General features: G+C 37.4%; 1 protein-coding gene and 1 long non-coding RNA gene across 4 annotated transcripts in view; one reads left to right on the top strand and one right to left on the bottom strand.

Annotated features, from left to right (window-relative positions):
• Positions 1 to 18,655, bottom strand: part of LOC117995698 (uncharacterized) — an 85,391-nt gene extending 66,736 nt beyond the window's left edge. For all 3 annotated transcript variants that reach the window (XM_034983688.2, XM_069509044.1, XM_069509045.1), the window contains exons 1-2: positions 18,152 to 18,655; positions 4,541 to 4,684 (exon numbers count right to left, since the gene is read on the bottom strand). In XM_034983688.2, coding sequence (XP_034839579.2) covers positions 4,541 to 4,684; positions 18,152 to 18,629 — 622 coding nt within the window. In that variant the 5' untranslated portion in view covers positions 18,630 to 18,655. The remainder of the gene's footprint in view (positions 1 to 4,540; positions 4,685 to 18,151) is intronic.
• Positions 18,656 to 22,299: 3,644 nt separating this feature from the next.
• The window catches only part of LOC138404586 (uncharacterized), a 172,165-nt gene continuing 169,892 nt past the window's right edge, over positions 22,300 to 24,572 (top strand). Inside the window, exon 1 of the long non-coding RNA XR_011238479.1 lies at positions 22,300 to 24,476. This is a non-coding gene — a long non-coding RNA (uncharacterized lncRNA). The remainder of the gene's footprint in view (positions 24,477 to 24,572) is intronic.

The following is a 24,572-nucleotide window of genomic DNA, read 5'->3' as shown; positions in this document are numbered from 1 at the left end:
GGTTAGGCAATGTTAGCCCTGGTAACGGTTAAACGGTCAACGGGAAGGATCCGGGAATCCACCGCATTATTGCATAAAGAAACCCCCTTCCACTATGCGAATAATGGGTCACGACACTCAACAATGAGGATTACGATGCAGAAGAGAGAAAGTACCTACGGCCACGTTCAATAACTAATAATTATTTGGTTCGCGTTTAGTCTGGCGGTGGTATAATCTTTGACAGTAGCAAGTTAACACGACAAAACGTACGACAATCAACCAATTAGGGTAAGGATACCCTATTACGAACTATATAAAGTGTTGTCCTTGTCCCGCTCGATTTATGTATTGTGTTGTCCATGTAAATAGTAGATGATTAAATCTGTTGCTCGTGTGACGTGTCGAGGGTGTGCTTTTAGCTTCGCAAATTGCATTTGCTGCGGGCTTAATTCCATTTTTAGGGTTCCGTATTAAACAAGGAACCCTTATAGTTTCGCCATGTCCGTCCGTCTGTCCGTCCGTCCGTCCGTCCTCGGTTAATCTCTGAGACTATTAGTGCTAGAAATCTATAATTTGGCATGGGTATAAATATGAATCACGCCGACAAAGTGGTGAAATAAAATTTTGATAAATATTTTTTTAGGGTAGCTCCCCTACATGTAAAGTGGGGATGAATTTTTTTTCTCGGCTTCCCCATAGTGTGGGGTATCGTTGAATAGGTGTTTTAAAAATATTATGGGTGTGGGAACATCATTTTTCGTTTTAAAGTGCTAACTTTTATTAGAGTCAAGTGTCCTCCCCTCTATCAGCCAAATGGTTAGTATATAGGAATGTGAAAAATTTCACAGCAGTAGTATATATAATCAATTTTAAAGGAAAACTATCATGGCTAAGAAGGGTTTACAGGTTAAGGAGTTATATGATTATATCTGTTTTTCGAGGATTGTGACTACGGAACCCTACACGGCGCGTTGCCCGCCACTCACTTGGCCGGTTTTTAGCTAATTGATTTATCTATTTACTACCTGACTTGCCCCGGCTTCACATGGGTGGGCGACACACCTATACGTAAGTATACCATGCTTCACATATCACTATTATTACGGTTTCGCAGCAACTACGAAATATAGTCAACAAGACAGCGACAGTGGTGAATTATCACCAGTAATTGAGATTCGGGCCGCGTCAAACAGAACATTACGCCTTCACGCTCCATTTATCGCAGCCGCTCGTCATAGCACACACAAAGCGTGTACGAAACATCTCCCCACTGTATCACGTGTGCACGTAGTAATATGCACCTCATCATACATGCCTACTGCCATCAATACTCAGAACTTGCACTTTCGACGCTCGCTTCATTTTGAAATGAGAACACATCCCTCAACGAAAATCTAGGGCAACTAGACTTTGCGAGCATTGTCTATGTACTTAGGTCCTCTTTCAATAACTTGTAGTCAATGCATTAAACAAACACTTGCAGAGCATAATCCCAAAACCCAATCAATTTTGACCTTGGCAATAAAGTAGGAAGTGGAAAGAAAAATTAGCAACTAATCTGTACATACTTTGATCGGAATTTATATGAGGCATGAGTTTAGATTAATCCTTTTTTTAGGGTTCTGTATTTCGAAAGGAAAAAAGGAACCCTTATAGGATCACTTCGTTTTCGGTCCGTCCGCCCGTCCGTCCATCCGTCATAATAGTTTTTGATTTATCGTGCAAAATGTCGAAAAAAATACCCGAGAACGGAACCCTCGGTGCGCGAGTCTGACTCACACTTGCCCGGTTTTCATTCAAAGACAGGCTTGTGCTTGATGACCATCAGCTTGATAAAAAGAAATGTATCTGAGTTGTGCAATTTCACCTGTATAAATCCAAGTAAAATTGCAGTTATTTAGTTACAGGATATAAATCGATGATCTATCGATCGAAATGATCGATAGATCAGATGACTGTGTGCTTCAGTACTAACCAATGCAATATCGAAAAACCAACGATATATCTTTCATCTACAACTCGCTTTCATCAGGTTAAATATTTTTGGGGGAAAATATTTAAAAAAAAATTACTAAGGTATTTCTTAAAATATGAATAGAATATAGAACGTAAGATGGTTACGTTCGAATAACGTATATATGTATTTCGCAAAGAATATTCTTTATGACTACGGGATATAAAAATAGTGCCACTTGTTAGTAATAGTCCGAGAGCTATTAAGAAACTTTGAGGTTTTTGATAAACAAACTAAGTTCCAGTACGTGGCTGTGTAGAAATTAAAGGGGGCATGTGTTTATTAAAAAAATACTGCCATATGTCTTCCAGGTTAGCCCGCTTCCATCTTAGACTGCATCGTCACTAGGTGTAGACCAGCTAGGTGATGTGCTAACTCAGTGTCTAACACTGAATGTTAGCCACCAAGGTTGGTTGGTTCTACATTGCTGGTTCACTAGCTGATATTAAAATATTTTTTCATAGAAAACCTTCAACGGATTAAAAAATGAGCTCGGTGACTATCATTCAGTGTTAGACACAGAATGACATCGGTAAGGTCAAGGGTTATCTAACTTGTATCTGAATAAAAAAATCATTTCTATGGCAAACTAGACCTGCCAACTGAATCGCGGTAGGTGTGTCAAAGAAAAGAAGATTAAGTACCAATTTTCAGCTGTAATCAAGCACCTGCTCGTAATTTCCTATAGGCTCTCGAGCCTTGGACTATAGGGAAATGATTCTGTCTGACACACGTTCTAGCTTGATTTGACGCTAACTCGATAACAGAGATTGCCCCGTTAAGGTGACGCAGTACGCTCGACCTAACCTGTTTGCTTTTCACTTGACAATGTATGAGAAAGGTGAGAGGATGATTTTCACTGAAATCAAGGGTTTAGGAAAAGTATTTTTGAGAAAAACTACTGAGTTTAAGTTTGCAAAGTATAGTTATTTCAACTAATGAATAAATAAACTATGTCTAATGTTTAATTTCTTTAGAGTTTTCATACCCCTAATCTTATTTATTTACGCCCAAAGTTGTCATAAATTTAGTGTTAAAATAGGAATATTTTGAGGCTCGTAACTTTAAAATTAATATTTTTTTCAATGTTTTATATATCAATAAACCTAGATAACGACGAGATAAATCGATATAATACTTAGTTTTGAGCGTACAATATCAAAAAATGTAGTAATTACCCTCCTACGTTTGTATGAAGAAAGCTCCGTCCTGAGCCCTCTTAAACTTGATTTAGATGGCATTTCAGGCATTCAGACAACTCTATAGTTCACTCTGATTCTATTTTCGCGGTGTTTTCAAACACTAACAATAATTTTTGTTTATTCAAACTTTTAGAAATTAAATATTACCACAAATGTACCACTTAATTATACTACAGTGCAGCGCTCGCCACTACGCCATCCAGTCGGTACAGAGAAGTCGTCAAAAAGAGCGACGAGTGACGTAAAATACGTTTTATGCTGGGTGCTATTGAAATGCCTTGTTGCTAAGTAATGCGCATATTTAACGTTCCGGAAAATGAAAAGGCTTCTCACAACGTCGTAGATTGTCGGCGTAGCAGATAAGTATAGAGGACAGTAAAAAGGTTTCTAGCTTGAATGGATTATTATTGAATTAACTGCAGTTTATAATTAACTTCCATTGTGCCCATCCTATATAAGTTTTTAAGCTGTAAAACGTGACAGTGTGGTTCAGTTTTAATCAGTTTGAAACTGTCAAGCTCTCGGCAACTTCATCAGTGGGGACTACACAAATTTCAAACCCTGAGTTTTCATCTCTGAGTTTATCATGTGTATAATACACTAAACTATAAATAATTTAAGAAGAACTTTACGTCAAAAAACAAATGTAATAGAGAGAGCACGCGGGGGCCAGAATTCGTTACTTTATAAACGATGCGTCTCTGCGTATTGTCCCCAACACAGGGAGGAACGATCTACGACTATGAAGTTTGGATCATTGTTACTTTGGCAGATAATAGGTAACAAATGTGTAAAAAATCTTACGTCAAAGTATAAAGTGTAATTTTTTATATTTTCTTTGGTATAGTATTAGAAATCACGTCATGCATTGCCACACACTAATCGTAGTATCGTGGCGACCCCCTGCCAGACACCCTTGAACTTTAACAATGTATTAAACTGTAATTATTAAATCTATATAAATATAAAAGGAAAAGGTGACTGACTAACTGACTGACTGATCTATCAACGCCAAATTTCAGCCCGATCCGTCCAGTAGTTTGAGCTCAAACTACTGGACGGATCGGGCTGAAATTTGGCATGCAGATAGCTATTATGACGTAGGCATCCGCTAAAAAGGATTTTTCAAAATTCAACCCCTAAAGGAGTAAAATACATATGTGTTTGACAACTGCCTTACTGTGTGGGAAACAAAAGGATAACTGACTAATCACACGGCAGTATAGACACGCCCGCCTTCGCGCTTCACTTCGTACTACCATATAGATCGATAACTCATCATTCATCCACTCATATTCAAGTTCAGAGCTCTTTCCTCATGGCGAGGATTTTTCTTGCTTACCTTCAATGGGTGTGGTTTGTTGACTAGAGTTGATACGGGGTCGCTCTTCGCCGGCAGCGATGTGCTTGCCCGTCCGACGCGCCACAGGACGCAGTTCCCTGTCCACATCACTGTTGTCTTCTTCTTCATAATTGTACTCCAAATCTGTTGAAAACAAGGATTTTTAAAATAGGTAGATAGATAGATAAATTAAAATTAAGTTTTGGATAAGTCTCTCTCCAGGTCTTTAACTATAGCCATGTATAAAATCACGTCGATTCGTTTCGACGTGATTGAAGTAAAAACCAACAAACCAATAAACCAACAAACTAACACACTTTTCATTCAATTCGCAGGGGCAACTTGAGAATTCATAATATCTAAGTTGTATATGCGGTGAAAATAAATGTCTCGTAAGAATTTTTCCGTTTTTGCGCAAATGATAAACCTGGCTGTTCAGGATGGAAATTCAGCCGGTAGGTAGCTACTCTTGGCTCCATTTAACATGAGCGTTTGTAAAGTGAATAAATTACCTATAGTTTTATTAAAATACCTACTTTCATGTATTTTCTTAAATAACTTTCAAACTTTTTATTTGACCCAGGCCCTGACGATAATCCCTTTATTTTTTATTTCATTGAAAATATTACAATAAATCTTAAAGCTAGCCTTATCTAATTACTGTACCTACAAATCATGCCCCCGTGGAATGGTGCCAAGTATACTGGCTGCATTTCCGCGCTGGACAGCCAGGCCGGTCCCTACAATTTAAATTAAAGCGGTCCAGTAGATTCGGAGCTATAATTAGCAATGACATATGAACAGACAGACAAACACAAGTGATTCTGTTAGGGTTTCATATTTTGATGTATGGAACCCTAAAAAATAAAAGAAGTCAAAAAAATTACATTTGTGAAACGTAACTTATTTCCATTTCTACCTTTAAATCAAACGGAACCACAGATATTCCGCTATCAAACGTTGGTGTAGTTTCACGAGATAATCCAGCGGATTTCCTCCGATACAACGGTAACTCTCGAACCAACAATTCAATTATATAGAATACAGAAGCTATTGCTATGAAATTTTGGGTAGGTTTTCCAGTTTCATTCTGTTACACAGTAAAAAAAATTGTAAGTAGAGCTACCAGACTACCTACCAGTTTATAAATTGGAACGTTATTTTTAGGTGAATAAGGGTGATTCAACCCAAACCTTTTGTATGGGTCTCTATTACAAAATGTTTGGTTTAGTCACTCTGAGTAGAAATGTTCATGTATCTAAACTACCCATGTTAGTTAAAAAAATACTTGCCATAGGTACTTAGTGCAAATTTAATATATGGAAATTTCTAAATACATATCAAAAATTGCGGTCCGGCAGGAATCGAACCCGCGTCTCCTGGGATCGCTCTCACCACAAATTTAATAATAATAATAATTTTTATATGTATTTAAAATTATTTAGAAATTTCCTTGAAGTATAGGTAAAACACTTAAATATTATAAAAAATATAATATATGGAAATTCAGAAAACAAACTTCAGTATATTTTTGCAAAGAAACCAGTGTTTATTAAGCGGTTTATTTCAGAACTACAAGCATAAAACTTTTCTAATTAAAAAGTAATATAAGCATGAGCAGTTTTCTCGTATTTCCTTTTATTGTTTTTAATCTGCGGTATTACTGTTGCACTCACGGAACAGAAAGAACAGGTTGCACTCAATTTTCCATTTTAACTTTGAACATAACATTATGGCTGTAAACGTATCAATTACTGAATTAATGAACTTCTCAGCGATCGAATTGATTTACGTCAGAGAGTTACTAATTCAAAGTACGTAGGTAAGTAGGTACTATCACTATTAGTGTAGCTTTGTAATCGAACTAAGTACCTATCTATTTATAACTGCAAATTAGGAAACCGCCTTATTTCCTAACTGCACCAAAAGGAAAGTAATGATTTTCGGGTGTATGTATGTATGTTTCAAAAAATTGTTTGGCGTCGTCTGCATCTAAGTGGGTGGATATTTTTTTAAATTTTTTTTTTTTTTTTCATAAATGATATTATGTTTCCTATGGGAGTAGCACAAGGTAGATGACAGCATAAAAAAAACAATGTAGTGGAGGCCAGAAACTTTGATTCACAGACCACAGTAAGGTTTTTTAATATGGAACACTTGTGCAATATCTTTCATTTATCCATTTTCAATACGTTTTTAACACAATACGCTTAAATGCTACGCATAAGTACTACTGCTCTATTTCTTCTTAGAAAATAAGTAAGAGTTTTCATACTAGGTACCTACTTATTACGCTTTTATAAAGTGAGAAGTTATGATGATACTAGAAATGTACAGTGGAAGTAAAATTCACAATGTTTGCTTCAATTTTGCATTTTGAGCGAAGGATTAAAACCGTGCAGTATTATTTTCAGTTAAGTACAGTTTCTATTCAATCTTTGAATGAAATAGAATGTAGGGTAAAATATTTACTAGACAATCCGATATTGCATGATATTGGCTAAAAAAAAATATCATTTACGACCTACGTTTTCTTTGCTCTCAAATATGTTTCAAATAAATCCATACTAACACCTATTATAAATGCGAAAGTGTGTCTGTCTGTCTGTCTGTCTGCTAGCTTTTCACGGCTCAACCGTTCAACCAATTTTGACGAAATTTGGTACAGCGATAGCGTTTTCAATTTGTTTTTGGGCTTCTCCTGAAAAGTTGTTCCGCTCTGTCTCTGTGTCGATTAAATTGACGTGCTTGACTTTGTTCAAGAGATCTAAAAATTGTAAAAACGTAAAATAAAGTAAAATATTATACCATTCTTTGAGATAAATGCTTTAAACAGACCAATGCAGCTGGCCGATAATATTTTACACGTTCTACGTAGTGATTCGGAGGGCTCAAAGAGGGGCAAAATACCAACCAGCCTGGGAAAAATCGATCACGTGTTTTATCCCGCACTGCTTATTTTAACCGTCTCGCCAGTAGGCTCGGCACGCGTTGACCCAATTTTACTAGTCATATAATGTGTTTACATTCCATTTCAATAGAATACTTAATATATCTAACTGAATGAATATATTATGAATGTAACATTCTACATATTACGATTCACGAGATACAGCCCGCTGACAGACAAAAAGGCGGACGGACGGACGGGCGGAACCTTCGTAATAAGGTCCCGTTGGCATCATTTGGTTACGGAACCCTAAAAAAAGGTCGTATGCAAACGAAATCAAAACTGCAATGCAGTATATTTACTTTTATCGAGCAGAATTCTGAAGAGTGTCAATTTACTCTGAACAAACTGATGGCCAAATCGAAGGTGATTACCGCCTACTGAGGACGAAAAAAAACCGCGCCACTCGTAATAAATTGTAGGAAATCATCTCTTGTTTAATTTATCACCTAACCATTTTAATCGTAAAATGAGTAGAAAAGAAGTGATCGTTCAAAAACTGTTTTTGGATGCAAGTTTTCCAAGATGGTGGCGTGAGCCGCAAAGATACAAGTGGCAAAAGGAAAATTTGGAAAGAACACGTCGAAATCTATCATCACCAATTTTCAAACCTCCCGGAAAACTTTCCAGGAGAACTCCTTTTTGAGCACCAAATGACTGTACCTACTATTGAGAGTTTTACTAATTTAAGGTTTAATCAACGAATATAATCCGGAGTTAATATCGTTGAAACTATATTATATATATATATACTGCTTTATTTAGCAGTCACTGGCAGGAACAGCTTTGTTAAAAGTAACTTCAGGTTTAAATGCACGGTCTGGAGATTATGTTATTACGAAACGGATTCCGAATTTATTTTTATTTGTACCTATTTTTATACAAATAAAGAATATCCCGGTTTGATATTTCAGTGAGTAATATTGAAGACTTATTTGTTTCAAGTACCTACTCGAGTCGCCCAGGTATGGATACTAAAACAAAATGGAGCTCCCAGTCAACAAGCAAACACTATTTCCTCACCTCGAGTCTCTGAAGTAATATGGAAAAAGAAGGTGTTAGCTATACAGAAATCGTTGGCTGTGAGCCTTTATTATTTACGCGAGTTTGCATTGACCGAACATTTACATAAAAACGTGTTGAAAACTCTGTTATCTATAGAGTTATGATACTATTAACGTATCGAAGTATGTTTGCATTGTCATATAATTACTGAAGAGGAAATTCTTTGACATTTAATTGAATATTTAAATCTGAGACAGGATTTACCCAATTTTCTGCAGTGGGCACGTAAATTCAACAAAAAAGTTATGAGAGAGCGCCAGCGCGTGCTAGTCCTTCGTTATTTCATAGAAGCTAAAATTTTCTCTGCGTATTGTCCCCAACACTGGGAGGAACGTTTGTTTGGAACATGGTGGCTTTGGGAGAAAACAGATAATAAAGGTGTAAGAAATCTTACGTCAAAGTACAAAGTCTAGCTTTTTTTTTAATTTTCTTTAGCAAATTATTACCAATCACGTCATGCATTGCTACACACTTAGTATAGTGGCAACCACCCCTGCCAGACACCTTTAAACTTTTAAACTTTAAGGGTGTCTGGCAGGGGGTTGCCATGATTTTGACTATCAGTAAGCGTAAAATTTTACTTATTCTGAACTAGCTTATACTCGCGACTTTGTCCGCGCGGACTACACAAATTTCAAACCCCTATTTCACCCCCATAAGGGTTGAATTTTCAAAAACCCTTTCTTAGTGGATGCCTACGTCACAATAGCTATCTGCATGCCAAATTTCAGCCCGATCCGTGCAGTAGTTTGAGCTGTGCGTTGATAGATCAGTCAGTCAGTCAGTCACCTTTTCCTTTTATATATTTAGATAAATAATTTGAGTTTGAGTTTATGAAAATAAATATCTAACTGAAGTTAATTTTTCATCGCACAGTCAACTCATAATGTACCTATATAACACTAAGAATACCTATCTATTCTGAACGCAACGTGCTAGCGTAACTACGTTACAATGTAATTTTGCGACAGAGAAACTGTTGTGTACCTAAACTGCTTATTTGAACATAAACTTTAATTACGGTCATTTAGCTAACTTGTCGGAGCTTAGCGAGTGTACCTAAAGCGGTTGTTAAGTATTTTACAAACTGCAATATCTAACGTTTGTTATCAAAATCCCGATTCAAATTATTCTTTCTTTTATTTTTTATGACCAAGGACTTTTCACTGGTTGGCTGAAACCTAAATCTCAAAAAGACCCGGCCAAGTGCAAGTCAGACCTGCGAGTCGCACACTAGATTAAGAGAGGAGAGAAGGTTTATTACCTAGGCAGGTACCTTAAAAATTGGGTCAAAAAATTTCAGCCACAAAATAAAACAAAAACTAGATAGTGCTACAAAATAACATTAAACTAGATAAACTAAAACATTCCTGAAACGATGTTGATTATGTGAGTAAAAAAACATCTAAATAGGTTATTTTACCATACCCACCTATACCGATCGAATACGAAACCTTATTTTTTGATATCGTTTAATAATACATATTACCTCTCTAGTCGCTACAGTTAAAATCCATATTGACCATAGTTTTAACGATTTTTCTGACCTTTTTGTGTGATTGTAAATTTAAATCTCTAGTAAGCAATGTCTCTAATAAGAATTAACGAGTACGTCCTAGTAGACAGAATCAACACAATATTCGATTATGTGGTTAGTTTATCACGAAGCAAGCGTGGTAGTAATCGATTTTCGCTGAACCGATGCGATGCCACAATTTAATTAACGCAACTAACTATCGATACTATTAAATCCAATAAGAACCAGTTGCATACTAGAAGGTTAGACCACTAAAACTTTGCGTTGTAAACGTCAAGGCCCTTTATCTTAGCAATAAAAGTACGAATACTCGTGCATTCAGCCAAACACTGCTCGTTTTTTTGGTAATCTTTAATTTTAAAGACATTTAAAAAGACATTTAGGTAATGTATTTAGAATATGATTAGAATCGACAAAGCAAATAAAGTGATTTGCCATCTTCAAAAACATTTTAAGTGAGATAAAATAAAACAACTTGGAAGTGACACCTAAGTTTTTAACCGACTTCAAAAAAGGAGGAGGTCCTCGATTCGTCGGATTTTTTAATGTTTTATGTATGTTCTCCGATCACTCGATGATGACTGAACCGATTTGGAAAATTCTTTTTTGTTTAAAAGGGTATACTTTCCAGGTAGTTTCAAATAAATTTGGAGAAGATGTGATGAATATCTTCGAAGATAGATAATGGAACTCCTCAACGGATAACCTACCACCTCCCATGGCCCCACCAACCTCGCGGTTATATGGGCCGAAACGCGGGAGGGCGCCCGTTCGGTACTTGCTCGGTGGCTCTTTCCCGGGGCGCCTTCTTGACTCCCTACAAATTCTTTCTTTCCTGTCCTTGTCCCTGATTGGTCTTTCTCCCCTTTCTGGGGCAGACGTACACAACACGCAGATCGGGAGCAATTTACTCCTATCCTCAACGGATAGGAGTAAATTGCTCCCGATCAGTGTAATAGCTTAGTATACAGTAGGTTTTTAACCAGGTAGGTATAGCATATTTTAATACATGGAGCCAATAAAAATGTGAAAATAAAAAAAAGAAAAAATCTTGCACCAACACATATTTCGGAAAAGCTGGCGACGTACGACGGTACAGTACCTACCCGGTAGGAAATAATGCACGTCGTACTTTAGAAAGAGATAACGGCTTCGTAGAGCGCTGTCTCTGTCGTTGAGACCGAAAAAACGTAACGTAGCTGTATGAATGATTGAGTGACCGCTCTACGAAGCCGAAATCTCTTTCTTAAGTTTGATATAACATTCTGTAATCACTTAACATCAGGTAGCCCGCCTGTTCGTTTTTCACTATTTATATTTTTTTTTTCAAGCCTACTTACGATAACAAAGTCCCGGTACCATGACACCAATGACACATAATTATATTATGCGCTAACCTACGCTAGGTTAGACTTAGGCTGCATCATCAATAATTTATTTTTACCATCAGTAACAAACAATTCGAGATTGCAGTCGAGAACTAAGTGTTACATTAAAAAAAATCATCCAAATGACACTTCAGAAAATGAAGGCGCTCTCAAAACAATGTTATATTCAGTCCAACAGAGACGTGCCCTACATTTCACGGTTATATTTTGATGTTGTAGCATGTCTGAACTTTATTTCCGAATCACGATAACCGTTGTGAATAGTAATTGGTAGTATGTACTAACAGAAATAATTTAGTATAGGGCTCTATCTGTTACGGTATCTAAATATATAAAAGGAAAAGGTAACTGACTGACTGGCTGACTGACTGATCTATCGACGCACAGCTCAAACTACTGGACGGATTTTGCTAAAATTTGGCCTGTAGATAGCTATTAGCTAGTGTTAAAATGAATAAAAAAAAATTAAAAAAAAGGAATTTTGAAAATTCAACCCCTAAAGGGGTGAAATAGGGGTTCGAACTTTGTTTAGTCCACGCGGACGAAGTTGCTCTCTCATTGGTATGGGATTACGGAACAGAGAGAGCCCTGTTACTTACTTCTTTCCATGGATAGACAGGCAATAATCCATATCCATACTAATATTGTAAATGCGAAGGTGTGTCTGTCTGTCTGCTAGCCCTTCACGGCCCATCCGTTTAACCGATTTTGACTAAATTTGGTACAGAGACAGCTTGCATCCCGGGGAAGGACATAGGCTACTTTTTATCCCGGAAAATCAAAGAGTCCCACGGGACTTTTAAAAACCTAAATCCACGAGGACGAAGTCGTGGGCATCAGCTAGTTGTAACTATGTCTGATATTATAAGTCTATCATATTTTCAATTATAAAATTTATTATTATGGTTGCACGTCCCAGTAGGTATCTAATAGAGTCGCAGCGAGGATGCAACTAATCTAAACTCAAGGTTGAAATGCTGAAAAATTATACTGCTTAGTTGCCAAGTTTGAATTATTATAATATTCAAATACTGAAATTAGAACAACATGTGTATGTAAACTCGTAATATCATGTGTGTTCTTACACGCATGCCTACACCTAAAATAATTAGAAAATCTGAAAATTATGTAGAGTGTTTCTACTAACAACAGAGTTTTACAATCAGATTAATATAACTAAATCACAAACTAACAAACACCTACGACATGACGTATTCGTCGGTATCGAACAGTAGCAGATGGTTCTGGAAGTCCATAATGCACAAGAAACAACAATCTCGCTCAGCCACATATAGAACCTGCAGCTCTCCCTCCCGCCCTCCCGCCACTACATAGAAGAAAAGCAAGCAACCAAGCTAGGACTATGGACTACACACCACCCCACGCAACACCACATACCTTAGATGAATTATTCTTATTCATCTGAGACCACATACCATCTAAAATACATTCCATGAACGTTTCATTCTGACTGCCTTAAAAACCGAGAGAAAAAAATTGTACTGAAGTATTCAGGAGCCGTCGAGTAGGTATTCATGAGATGTTGACTCTACAATGCACAATTGCTAAGTAGTACCTATACTTTACAGTTAAAAGTTGTACTGCCAACGTTGCCTAAATTCAACCGAAAGGATTCGCGGACATTATTAGTAATATTCAATCCAATTTAATAATTAATAATAAGTCTTTTTTTGTTAAGTAATTATTGTGAGTAAGGCAGTTGAATCAATATTATATCATCAAACTATGCGAGCATGATCGAGTCTTTTCGTTTACCCCCAAGTTCACTCTGTCAAGACTCAAGACTCTACCGGCTTGTAAAACAAAAACAATAAAAATGTAACTTAGGTATAGTTTTGCTTTTAGTCCATTTCATTATGTGTAAATACTGCAACGGACTACAAGTACGCTGAAAGAGGTGTGCCATACAAAATGCCATTATTTTTTGTGCCTTTTCGAAGCGCCCCACCGAGCGTGCCAGGAATTAGACACTTTGTGTCAAATGGTCTTCACGTTGAGATTCTCATTACGAACAATGATTAATTAGTTTCAAGTACGCTCACATGTCGCACACTGCTGCTGATTGTTGCCTCAAAAACAGGTCGGCATTCACAGGTCCAGCGTAAATTACTGTATTAAATGTAAATTACCAGAGGTCCAGTATGTACACCATTTTCAGTACGTATAAAAGCTTGCTCGTAGTTTATTTATGTGGAACTCGGTTTTTCATCGCATAATAAAAGAAACAGGGCGAGGATTTGCAAAGCTAAATGCTAAACGATGTACAATGGCGGGCATAAAAATGATAACCTATTTTAATTCCAGTGCTTCCATTAAAAGACAAAAACCTAATTTTTTTATTATGGTACATATAGGTACATGTAATATTATATATGTATATTATTAACCTATATATTAAGAACAATTTCCAGTGTAGCTCTTCCGGTTTTTCTGTCCTCTATGCATAGTATAAGAGAGCTTAGCTCTCAAATTTTCAAATCAAATTCAGTATCATTGACCTATGCAACAGAGGCCCTAGAGAGTTGGAAGGTCAAATGTCCCAATGTCGACATCCCGAAGGAACTTACTACTTATACAAAAAGTTTGGGATTTGCCATTGGTTCAGCTGACACATTCGAATTTGTTCCAAAATCTTACAAGTGACAGAGATCATACCAGGCTTCTAGCATTATCCGAAAAGGAATCTGGGTATTGGCTTCATGTCATGATGCCATCATTGTATACCTAAATTTATAAGGTGTAATATAATTATATAGGCTCGGAATCTAATAATAACGCAAAAGTCAAAAATGTAAGTATTTAGTTTGATTTTTACCTTTACCGTTATAAAAAAGTTATTTAAGTGCATAATAATGTTCAATACATACCTAATCATGAGCTTTAACGGTAAAGGAAAATATTGTGTAAAAAGCTGCATAAATGAGAGTTCTTCATAATGTTTTCAAAGGTGTGTGAAGTCTGCCAATCCACACTTGGCCAGTTAGACTAAACCCCTTCTCATTCTGAGAGGAGACCCGTACTCCATTAGTGAGCCGGCGAAGGGTTGATCATGATGATGATAAGTTAAAATCTCAACGTAGGATATAGCAAGTGCAATGCCCTGTCACACGGTCACCTTACGCATAAAAGTTCGTTGACTCACTAGACTTCAGACGAGACCATAATACCCAACTGAACGCTTTCCTCAGAAAGAATATAGATAAGAAATTATCACAAATTAAATTACATATCTAACACTACCCATATTATAAATGCGAAAGTGTGTTTGTTTGTTCGTTTATTGGTTTGTTTGTTTGTCCTTCAATCACGTCACAACGGAGCAACGGATTGACGTGAATTTTTGCATGGATATAGACGGATAGACCGTGAAAAGCTTGCATGTGTTTTGTTGCTTGCTCCAGATGTTTTGGCTCAAGGTCTCACCCACAAAAAGAAAAGCCAGATCTGGGGCCCAAGCAGACATTTTCTCGGTGACAGCTTGTCGCTGTTCCTTAACCATGTGATAAGAGGTCGGGTATGACAAGACCTATCTGATATATTACCTCAGGGGGGTTCAAATTGTAACTTAACGAGAGGTGTTGTTTGTGAGAACAGTGTATTGTGTGAGTAATTAAGTTAGGTACCAGATTCCGAGACAGACACACTTTCGCATTTATATTATAATTAAGTATAGATTTTCTAAACCTGAATATGTAATGAAGAAAAGTATGAAGTTCGAGCTATATAAGTGTAGGTATAGTCCACGACAAGTTGAGATGGCACGTCACCCGCGCTCGCCCGCACCGGGTTAGCGCGGGGGACTGTGCGAGTGTGCGGGGCGTTTTCTCCCCGATTGCCATTTCAACCTGTCGCGTATTTATACGTACTTAGAAATCAATAAGCTACACGGTTTACACTCTAAACTGATTTGATCAATCGCACAACCCGAATTAATCAATTCTCGTTTTTATCGTAATTAGTCGAACACTATTCAATTACGTAGATCAAAATAGTTTTGTGTGTACCTACGTCTGACGTCAGCATCGCCATTTTCGTAAGCATCGCTCAGCTAAGCACAAGTGAAATTCCGTTCATCTATGACCAAATAGCGCATTTCGTAGTAATTAGGTACAAGTACAATACTCGTGATTTATTTATGGTTCTCTGCGAATTACCGAAGTCAGACTATTACATAGTACCTTCGCTGGATAGGGCATGAAATACAAAATAACAGTTATGTTTTGAGACGACTGGTCGAATCTCAGCCGTTTTAAAATCAGTACCCTTATTATAAATGCGAAAGTGTGTTTGTTTGTTGGTTTGTTAGTTTGCCCTTCAATCACGTCGCAACGGTGCAACGGATTGACGTGATTTTTTGTATGGGTATAGATAAAGACCTGGAGAGTGACATAGGCTTATCCAGGAAAATCAAATAGTTCCCACGGGATTTTTAAAAAACCTAATTCCACGCGGACGAATTCGCGGGCATCAGCTAGTAAACCATAAAAGCTAAAAGTTGACTTGTTACCGCTTCACAGACACATATTAAAATAAAATAAAAACAGGATAAGTATCTCCTGAACATAAAAAGAAAAAATGGCTTATACAATCTCGCTCGAGAGACATCCTTTTAAATATGTTTCTTAGATAAGTAGTTTTTAATAACAAACTTTTACAAGCCTTTATTAATTAACTTTAACCGTTAGTCAGTTTTCAAATCTTGCAACTGAATTTCAGACCAGTTCCCCCAAGCAGATTAGATTGAGGTGAAATTATGGAACCAGGAGATGGTCATAGGGATTTCTCAAGTACCCTACCTATCATAACTACATCGTGTTTAGGCTCTTTGGATTTGTCTTGACATATTTGTTTTAGTATACATAGGTACATAGCTTAAAAAATGAGGATAGGTACTACTCATCTTACTTTTGTCACGGTAATGTTATAATAATATTACCGTGCTTTTGTTGACCAGAATACTATTACCACGGTAATATTATCATAAACATTACCGTGCTATTACCATCGGTCGAAGGTTGTATGAAAGTCCAATGTTTTTGAAGTTAGAGACGCGAAAATCAACATTTAGGTTATTAACTTTAAATAATAAATACATGTATAGGTATGTCATTTTGGAAAATCCCCCCTCAGTGTAGTAAAATAGGAGGGGAAAAGTTTGTAAAGAAAAGTTTTAATTATTGTTATTTTAACTTGAAATTTGAAACAAAGGTTCTTTCATAGGGTAGGTGTCAGCTTTTTACGCTTTTCAGGAAAAAGGAACCCTTACCACTCTGTCTGTCCGTCTGTCGGTCTGTCAAGAAACCTACAGGGTACTTCCCGTTGACCTAAAATCATGAAATTTGGCAGATAGGCAGATCTTATAGCAGACATTCGGGGAAAAATCTGAAAACCGTGAATTTGTGGTTACATCACACAAAAAATTAAATAGTGGTCATAAACTAATAGTTAGTATTTTAAATTTTCAAAGTTAGATAACTATATAAAGTGGGGTATCATAATATGAAAGGTCTTCACTTGCGTATCCTAAAACAGATTTTTATTTATTTTTATGCATCATAGTTTTTGAATTATCCCTTGGTGCGCGAGCCTGAGGTTTTTTGCAATTATTTGCAATTCAGGATAGCGCATTTTCTTAGGTACTTTACATTTGTGTATTTAAATAACCATCGATCATTTATGCGGGAATCAGCATACCTATACATTCATCTACATAATATTGTATCATGGAAAACGTAATCACTGACATTTTCTTGTTATAGAGACACATTTACAGACCTTGGAAGAGCCTTCGCACTTTTATTGTGCAAAAATCACCTGCTACGTACATTCCTAAGGAATAATTTTCTATTTCCTGCTAGCTGATGCGCCCTGGCTTCGCTCGGCTGGAGTTTAGAAAATTGAGGGGGAGGTTGAATTAAATTTTTCTCTCCGTAAGAACCATCCTCGTACTTGAAGGAATATTATAAAAAAAGAATAAGCGAAATCGGTTCAGCTGTTCTCGAGATTTGCGATGAGCAACTCATTTAGTGATTCATTTTTATATTATAGAAGAAGATACGATGTTCGTTATGAATCTTTTTAATATGTATGGTTCAAAAATTATTTGCGTTTAAAAAGTTGCAGTGTTGTGGTTTAGAAATAGATAATCCCCGATGGTTGCCGGTATTTAACAACATGCCACCTGACGTCACTTATTTTGATAACTGTTAATTTGGAGCAATTAAAATGACGTTAATCATCATTAAATGTACACATTGCTAGTTTTCGCTGTAGCCATCATAATAATATCTATTTCATAAATCAATTTCGCATAGCAAATGTGAATTAGCAATCGCAGTAGCACTTGTTCCTTTGATCAATTAATTGTTATCAATCCATTTCTCCTTTAAGAAATATTAATTAGATTTAATTTAAATCTAATAAAAATAAAATACGTCGATATCGTAAACAAAGGGATTTTTCAGGGCGGATTATTGGAATCCTAAGGTTTCATTCATCAGCTACGGAATGAAACCGTGAATACCTGCAGTGTGAATAGAATACCTAGCTCGGTTTCAAAAACAGTCGTAATGAATGAGAAATATGATACATAAAGGAGAGCAAGGCCGACTGTACGGCGTCTGTCCTCGGCAAGGACGTAGGTGACTCACCGAGTGGCTGGCGGATCGTGGGGTGTGCGTCGCAATCGGCACAGACCGCCGACCGCAGCATCCTCTCACGCTGCAGCCGGCGCAGCAGCTGCAGGTGCTGCGGCGTGAACACCGTGCCCGATCGCTCCCCCACCAGCATCACGTCACCTGCGTCCCACCACGCTTGCTCTCGCAAAGTCCCATCCCGATTGAAAAGCCCCAAATCCTTGTAGCCCTCCGGAGGGCTGAGCGCACCAGGCTCCGGCTCCTGGAACCGCTCGCAGGCTCCGCACCCCGAGCACTCCTCGGTCTCTCCCTCATCGGAGTACCCGCATTCATCTCGAACAACAATAATGTAATCTGCCTCGAAAAATTCATTCGCGCTCTCGTCGAAGACTACCCTGTGCTTTTTAGTCTTCGTCCCCTTTTTGAGCGACGACTTTAAGTTTTCATGGTCCTTATTGTGTCGCGTGTCACGAGCGGCGCGGTCACCGCGCATCGTCGCGTGTAGTCGTAGCGTGAGCGATCGCCTCAGTGGCAAAGTGTAGAAAGGCTGGCGGCTAGCGTACCTTACCGAAGAGCGACTGCAGCGCCGCACCCACCTATCGATCGAGCCTAGGAGCGCGGCTTCAATTCCAGCGCCATCGTCACCGACTAGCCGAAGCCGCCACGCGCCGACCCGCCACCGACTTCCACCCATCCTCACAAATTACTAGTATTTTACCGAATCTAATTTATCAATTCATTCGCATTCAACCCGTGATTAATTAACAAAGATGATACCTACATCGAGGAAGAAACGATTTCATCAAAGAAAATTGAAAAGTATAAGAGACAAGTTTTGAAGATTATTGTGCCTTAATCCGATAACATAAAATATATCTAAAACTCACTACTACTAATTTTATAGTTGTAAACTCATAACATGGGTCCCTATACTTGAAGGACAAACCAACAAACAAACACACATAAGGATATTGATGATAATAAGTAGGTATGTTCGGGTGCTGACCTTGACGATGTCTTGCGGTTACGATAGGATAAGGAGGAACCAGGTTGAAAAGTTCTTCAGCACACTCTCCGAAATATATCCTGTAGAATACCGATAGACTGGATTTATAATATAAATATAGATTTTTTCTAAACATTACCATAAATGTCGATCTCGCTTCGAACTCTTTTGATTTTCCGGAATAAAAAGCCTATGTCCGTTTCCGGGATGCCAGCTATCTCTGAATACTCAGTTCCTAATTTTAGTTAAGAAGATGCCCTGTGTATAGATAACAGATAGATAGACAGATAGGCACACTTTCGTATTTATGATATAAGTACCTACGCTACGGATAGAGATTTCTCATTTTAAAAGGTGCTTTAAAACATAAAGTTTTGTTATGGCTGAGCTCGTTTCTCTTTCGCTTTTTATTCTATATCAAAACAAAAAAATTACGCTCGCTGCGCTGGCCCTCCGGTTTGTTGTTGTATTCTGTCTTACTGTCAAATTGAAAGATAAAATTTCACTTACCAGGCATCGTTACCAGGTAGGTATTTATACCATCAAGTCGAATGAAAGTTTTATCTCATGAAAGGATACGGTTAATTCCTTGATAAATCCCCCTCACTCAAAATATCAATTGCTGGGTACGGAAATGCTCGCTATGCTAGGCTAAAGTTATTGTTCAAACTATAAAAAGCACCAGCCTTAGATACAAAATTATTGACCTCGCTTCGTGCGCACTTTATCAACATATTAACTTGATTTTACCTGGTTTATAAAATCTATTTACCTCACTTCGATCGCGCTTTATCAATATAATCTTCTAAACACTTAGGTTACTTGGTCAATAATCTAATTCCCTATCCTGTGAGTCTGATCATCAGTTTACGTAAGAGGTATCAAAATAATCTACGAAAAAGTTCGAGAAAAATTGTTTTTATTTTATCATAAATAAACTTATCTTTTAAAAATATTCTAATATTGTAAACAGAATGCCACAATCCCAAGAATCAAATCTTAGGTTGCCTTTATTTGATTGAACGTCAATTCCGGCGGTTATAAACCCGCTGCGCGATTGCGGGAGAATGACAGCTACAATGTCACGATCGCAATCATCTCTGATTGGTTAACGCTCGCTCACTATTGGCTACAATGCATTGTTGCAACTAGAATCGCACCAATTCAGCCAATCAGAACTATTGAGATTGTAATAATGATTGATGCAGGTTTTAGACAATCGCCCTACCGGTATGCAATCAATACTTATATCTAAGTATATCAACTATCTACGGAGTAACATCGACAAAAACATTTCATGCCTACCTACCCTGTCCTATTTGGTTTTCGGAATAAAAACTATCCTCTAATATAAGTGACCCAAAGTTATCAGCTATATAAGTTTGCCAAGTTGCGTTCTTTGCGAAAATTGCGAAATCCTTTCAATTTCAGTAGTTTCTGCGTAAATCATGCACAAACAGACAAACAGATAAACAAATATTTAAAAACACTGTTTATGCTCCAAGAATAATATGTAGATACTTAATATGTATTTTAAGAGAATCTGAAGTAACAAACCTCAGTGTTTTAAGGATCACTTTGTTGTCTGTCTGTTTATCTGTCTGTGATCTGTCTGTCAAGAAACCTACAAGGTACTTCCCGTTGACTTAGAATCATGAAAGGCTGGTAGGTAGGTCTTATAGCAGACATTCGGGGAAAAATCTGAAAACCGTGAATTTGTGGTTGTAGGTGTGGTGAATGGTGTGGAAGTAGGTACCCTATAGGTTTCTTGACAGACAGACAGATAGACAGACAGACAGACAGACAGACATACAGACAGACAGACAGACACAGACGATAAAGTGATCCTATAAGGGTAGGTATAACCCTAAAAAGAAACATTATCCTTTGAATCGCTATCTCTCAACAAGGTTTAGTAAGCTGGAGTCTCAAATATAGCAATCGAGTGTCTGTGTAGTACATTGAACAGCCGAATAGGATGTTGTATGTAGTTTTATTTCTCTACTAGCTGATGCCCGCGACTTCGTATGCGTGGATTTAGATTTTTTTAAATCCTGTGGGAACTCCAAAATTTTCCGGGATAAAAAGTAGCCTATGTCCTTCCCCGGGTTGCAAGCTACCTCTGTACCAAATTTCGTCAAAATCGGTTGAACGGTTGAGCCGTGAAAAGCTAGCAGACAGAAAGACAGACAGACACACTTTCGCATTTATAAAATTAGTACGGATTTTAAATTTACCGCTCTTTTTAAAATTTACTCACTGGCTACTGTAACGCCACCATTAGTGCGACAAGGCCATGACAAGGCTGTTTTGGCGCGTGGCCAAAATCGGAACTAACGCCGCCATCTTGTGAAGTGTCACGCTTTCCCCTTATACGCGGTGTTGCTAAGTATAAAATGTGAAATTCACTATTTCTTTTAAATATTTGAGCCATTCCATGTACATATAACATCACTATAATGTATATCCATAAGTGATAATAGATACAGCATAAAGCGCTTTATTCACGATCCATCCCGGCTGTACGTCAGCTCAAGGCCGCGGTGCTGGATGTAGCATGATCAGAATAAATCGAACGAATTAAATGAGAGGACGTGTTTTAATTTATTTAAAATGCCACCTGTTTTAACAAAACGCCAAAAATGGGAGTTCTGATGTTGTCAGCAGCAGCTATATTATTTATAATGTGTCTGTGGCAGCAGCAGAATAGAGAAAAAAATAGCAAGAGGTTTCGGATGAAAAAAAATTATCATTAACGTGCAGAGTATACTCGAATAAATAATATTATCATGAATATTTTGACTGACGAGTAGGTACTCACGTTGCGAAACAAGCTCTAAATGTTAAATCTGCTATACAGCAAGTCTATACAAGATCAAGCATGCACGATGCAGGACGACTCTGACGTACGTCCGTGCTATTCACTGTCTATCATCTGATCATCTGTCTGCACTCTGCATCACTGTCGCTGGATGCAAAATTGGTCGTGCACATCCAGCAAACAATTAATAATAATAAAAATTATCAACGTACGTCTAGCCTATTCACGGTCTTTTTGCATCGTGCATCGTGCATGGCTTTGGCGGGACGTACAGCAAGATGGACCGTGTGTAAAGCGCTTTAATGTGTCTGCATCATATAGCTATATTTAGCACTAAACTAGCGGCACGCTATGATGGCCGGTTTGACGTTTGTCCGCTCATGAAGTTCCGTATTAATTGATAACGACTTTGAAGGAAATAATTGTATTACTTTATTGACGATAGTGATGTGCAGAGATTCATAAATTTTATCGAATGTAGTTTTAGGTTTAGGACTCAAAATTTATTTATTAAATTGATTTCTTAAATGTATACAAGTGTAGAAAAATCAGTTTGCACCATTTAAGGGGTGAATGTACTTGTGAATATGAACAATTTTCACTATGTGGACAAACCTCTGAAATCGCAAAAAAATATCAATAAATTTTTAAAAATGGAATCTAATACGATCGTCACATAGGATCGCTGGCTAGCACAACTACTACCTCCGGCAAACTCGCGTCAATGCTCAATGCAAAACAAAGCAGTTTCGAATTGACGTTGCTTCGAAAAGTATAAACTGTCAGTGCAATGCGATTGTGATATAGTTTTGACCTGGCTTTGGATTTCAAATATTGATACTGCATTACTGTTGACCCTTGCTCGTTAATTTGGACTCTGTTCAAGCCCTTTGTTGTGGATTTCGTCGATATGACCGAACGTACGCAGAGAACTGTTCTAAATAGTCAGACACGTGAGTTCCTAATACGCCTTCGTAACTATTTCGATCGTGAAGCTCAAAATGGAGGGCCAATTTTACCTATAACGTCAGTGGTTGAACGCGTAGCTGATGCGCTTAATATTGGACAACGAACTGTTAGACGGATAACTAAAAAAAAATATGGCGAGACTGGCACAGAAGAAAATAAACTTCACACACCAAAAAAGAGAAAACGAGCAAAACCAGTCGTAGGCATCGATAGCTTTGATGCCGATGCTATCCGAAGACATGTTTACGGCTACTATTTACAGAAGGAGTATCCAACAAGAAAAAAGTTGGTGCATTCACTGAAGGAAGCTGGATTATTCTTCGGTGGGGAAAGTTCTTTAACGAAGATTTTGAAGACCATTGGATTTCGATACAAAAAATGTAACAAACGCAAAATATTGATGGAAAGATTTGATATAGCGATGGCAAGGTATACTTTTTTACGGCAAGTGAAAGAAATCAAAAATTGGCAAAATGTTGTGTTCTTGGATGAAACATGGCTTAATGCTAACCATACTGTAGGCCGTTCTTGGAACGATGACACAGCAGCATCTACTTCCAAAGTTCCTGTAGGAAAAGGATCGCGACTTATAATTTGTCACGCCGGAACCATCAACGGGTTTGTCGAAGGTTCTCTCATGGCTTTTGCGTCAAAAACCACTGGAGACTATCATGAAGACATGAATGGAGAAAAGTTTACTGAATGGTTTACCTCAATGTTGTGTAGCCTCCCTGAACCATCTATTATAATTATGGACAACGCCCCATACCACTCGATGCAAATTGACAAGCCACCTGCCCAATCCCAAAAGAAAGCTGATATCGTCGCATGGCTTCGTAAAAATGGCGTAGATGCAAACATGAATATGTTAAAAGCGGAATTAGTACGTCTTTTAAAAGAAAACAAACCAACCAAGATCCGATACGTCATTGACGAAATAGCATTAGAACATGGGCACAGAGTTATACGGTTACCGCCTTACCATTGTGAGTATAATGCGATTGAGTTGGTGTGGGCTCAAATTAAGGGATATGCTGCAAGACACAATACAGAACCCCCATTTACCACAAAAAAAATGCTAAAATTATTAGAAGAAGCTTGTGAACATGTGACTAAAGGAGACTGGGAAAAGGTTGTGAATAGAACTGTTAAATTAATAAGGGAAGATTATGAAAGAGATGTGAAAATAGATAATATTATAGAAAACGAACATATAATTATTAATGTATGTGATGATAGCAGTGACGACAGTGAAAATAGTAGTATGGACGAATCTGATTAATTATGGCCTTTTGTGGCACCTTTTTCGGTATCTTTTGTATTCATATGTTTCTTGTGTGCATATAAAGTATGTATATTCATTTTCGTTCAAATATTCAGTTCGTTCAAATAAATTAAATAAACATATACATTTTTGTTTTATTAAACCTATTTAATCAGGTACAAAAACAAAACTTAATTGTTTTTTGTTCGAGAATAAATTGACATTCCACATCACTATTGTAATGTGTCAAACCGGCCATCATAGCGTGCCGCTAGTGTAGGTATAGTATTTGCCCGTATACAAACATGATAAGTTTGAAGTTCCATGGCCTATAAATGGTTTTTACTAATATTCTTTCTCGTTCATTTAAAATTAG

The sequence above is a fragment of the Maniola hyperantus genome, chromosome Z (genome assembly GCF_902806685.2).
Source record: "Maniola hyperantus chromosome Z, iAphHyp1.2, whole genome shotgun sequence".
Lineage (NCBI taxonomy): Eukaryota > Metazoa > Arthropoda > Insecta > Lepidoptera > Nymphalidae > Maniola > Maniola hyperantus.
The sequence above is the reverse complement of the archived record's forward strand: the minus strand, read 5'-3'. Positions and strand labels throughout refer to the sequence as shown.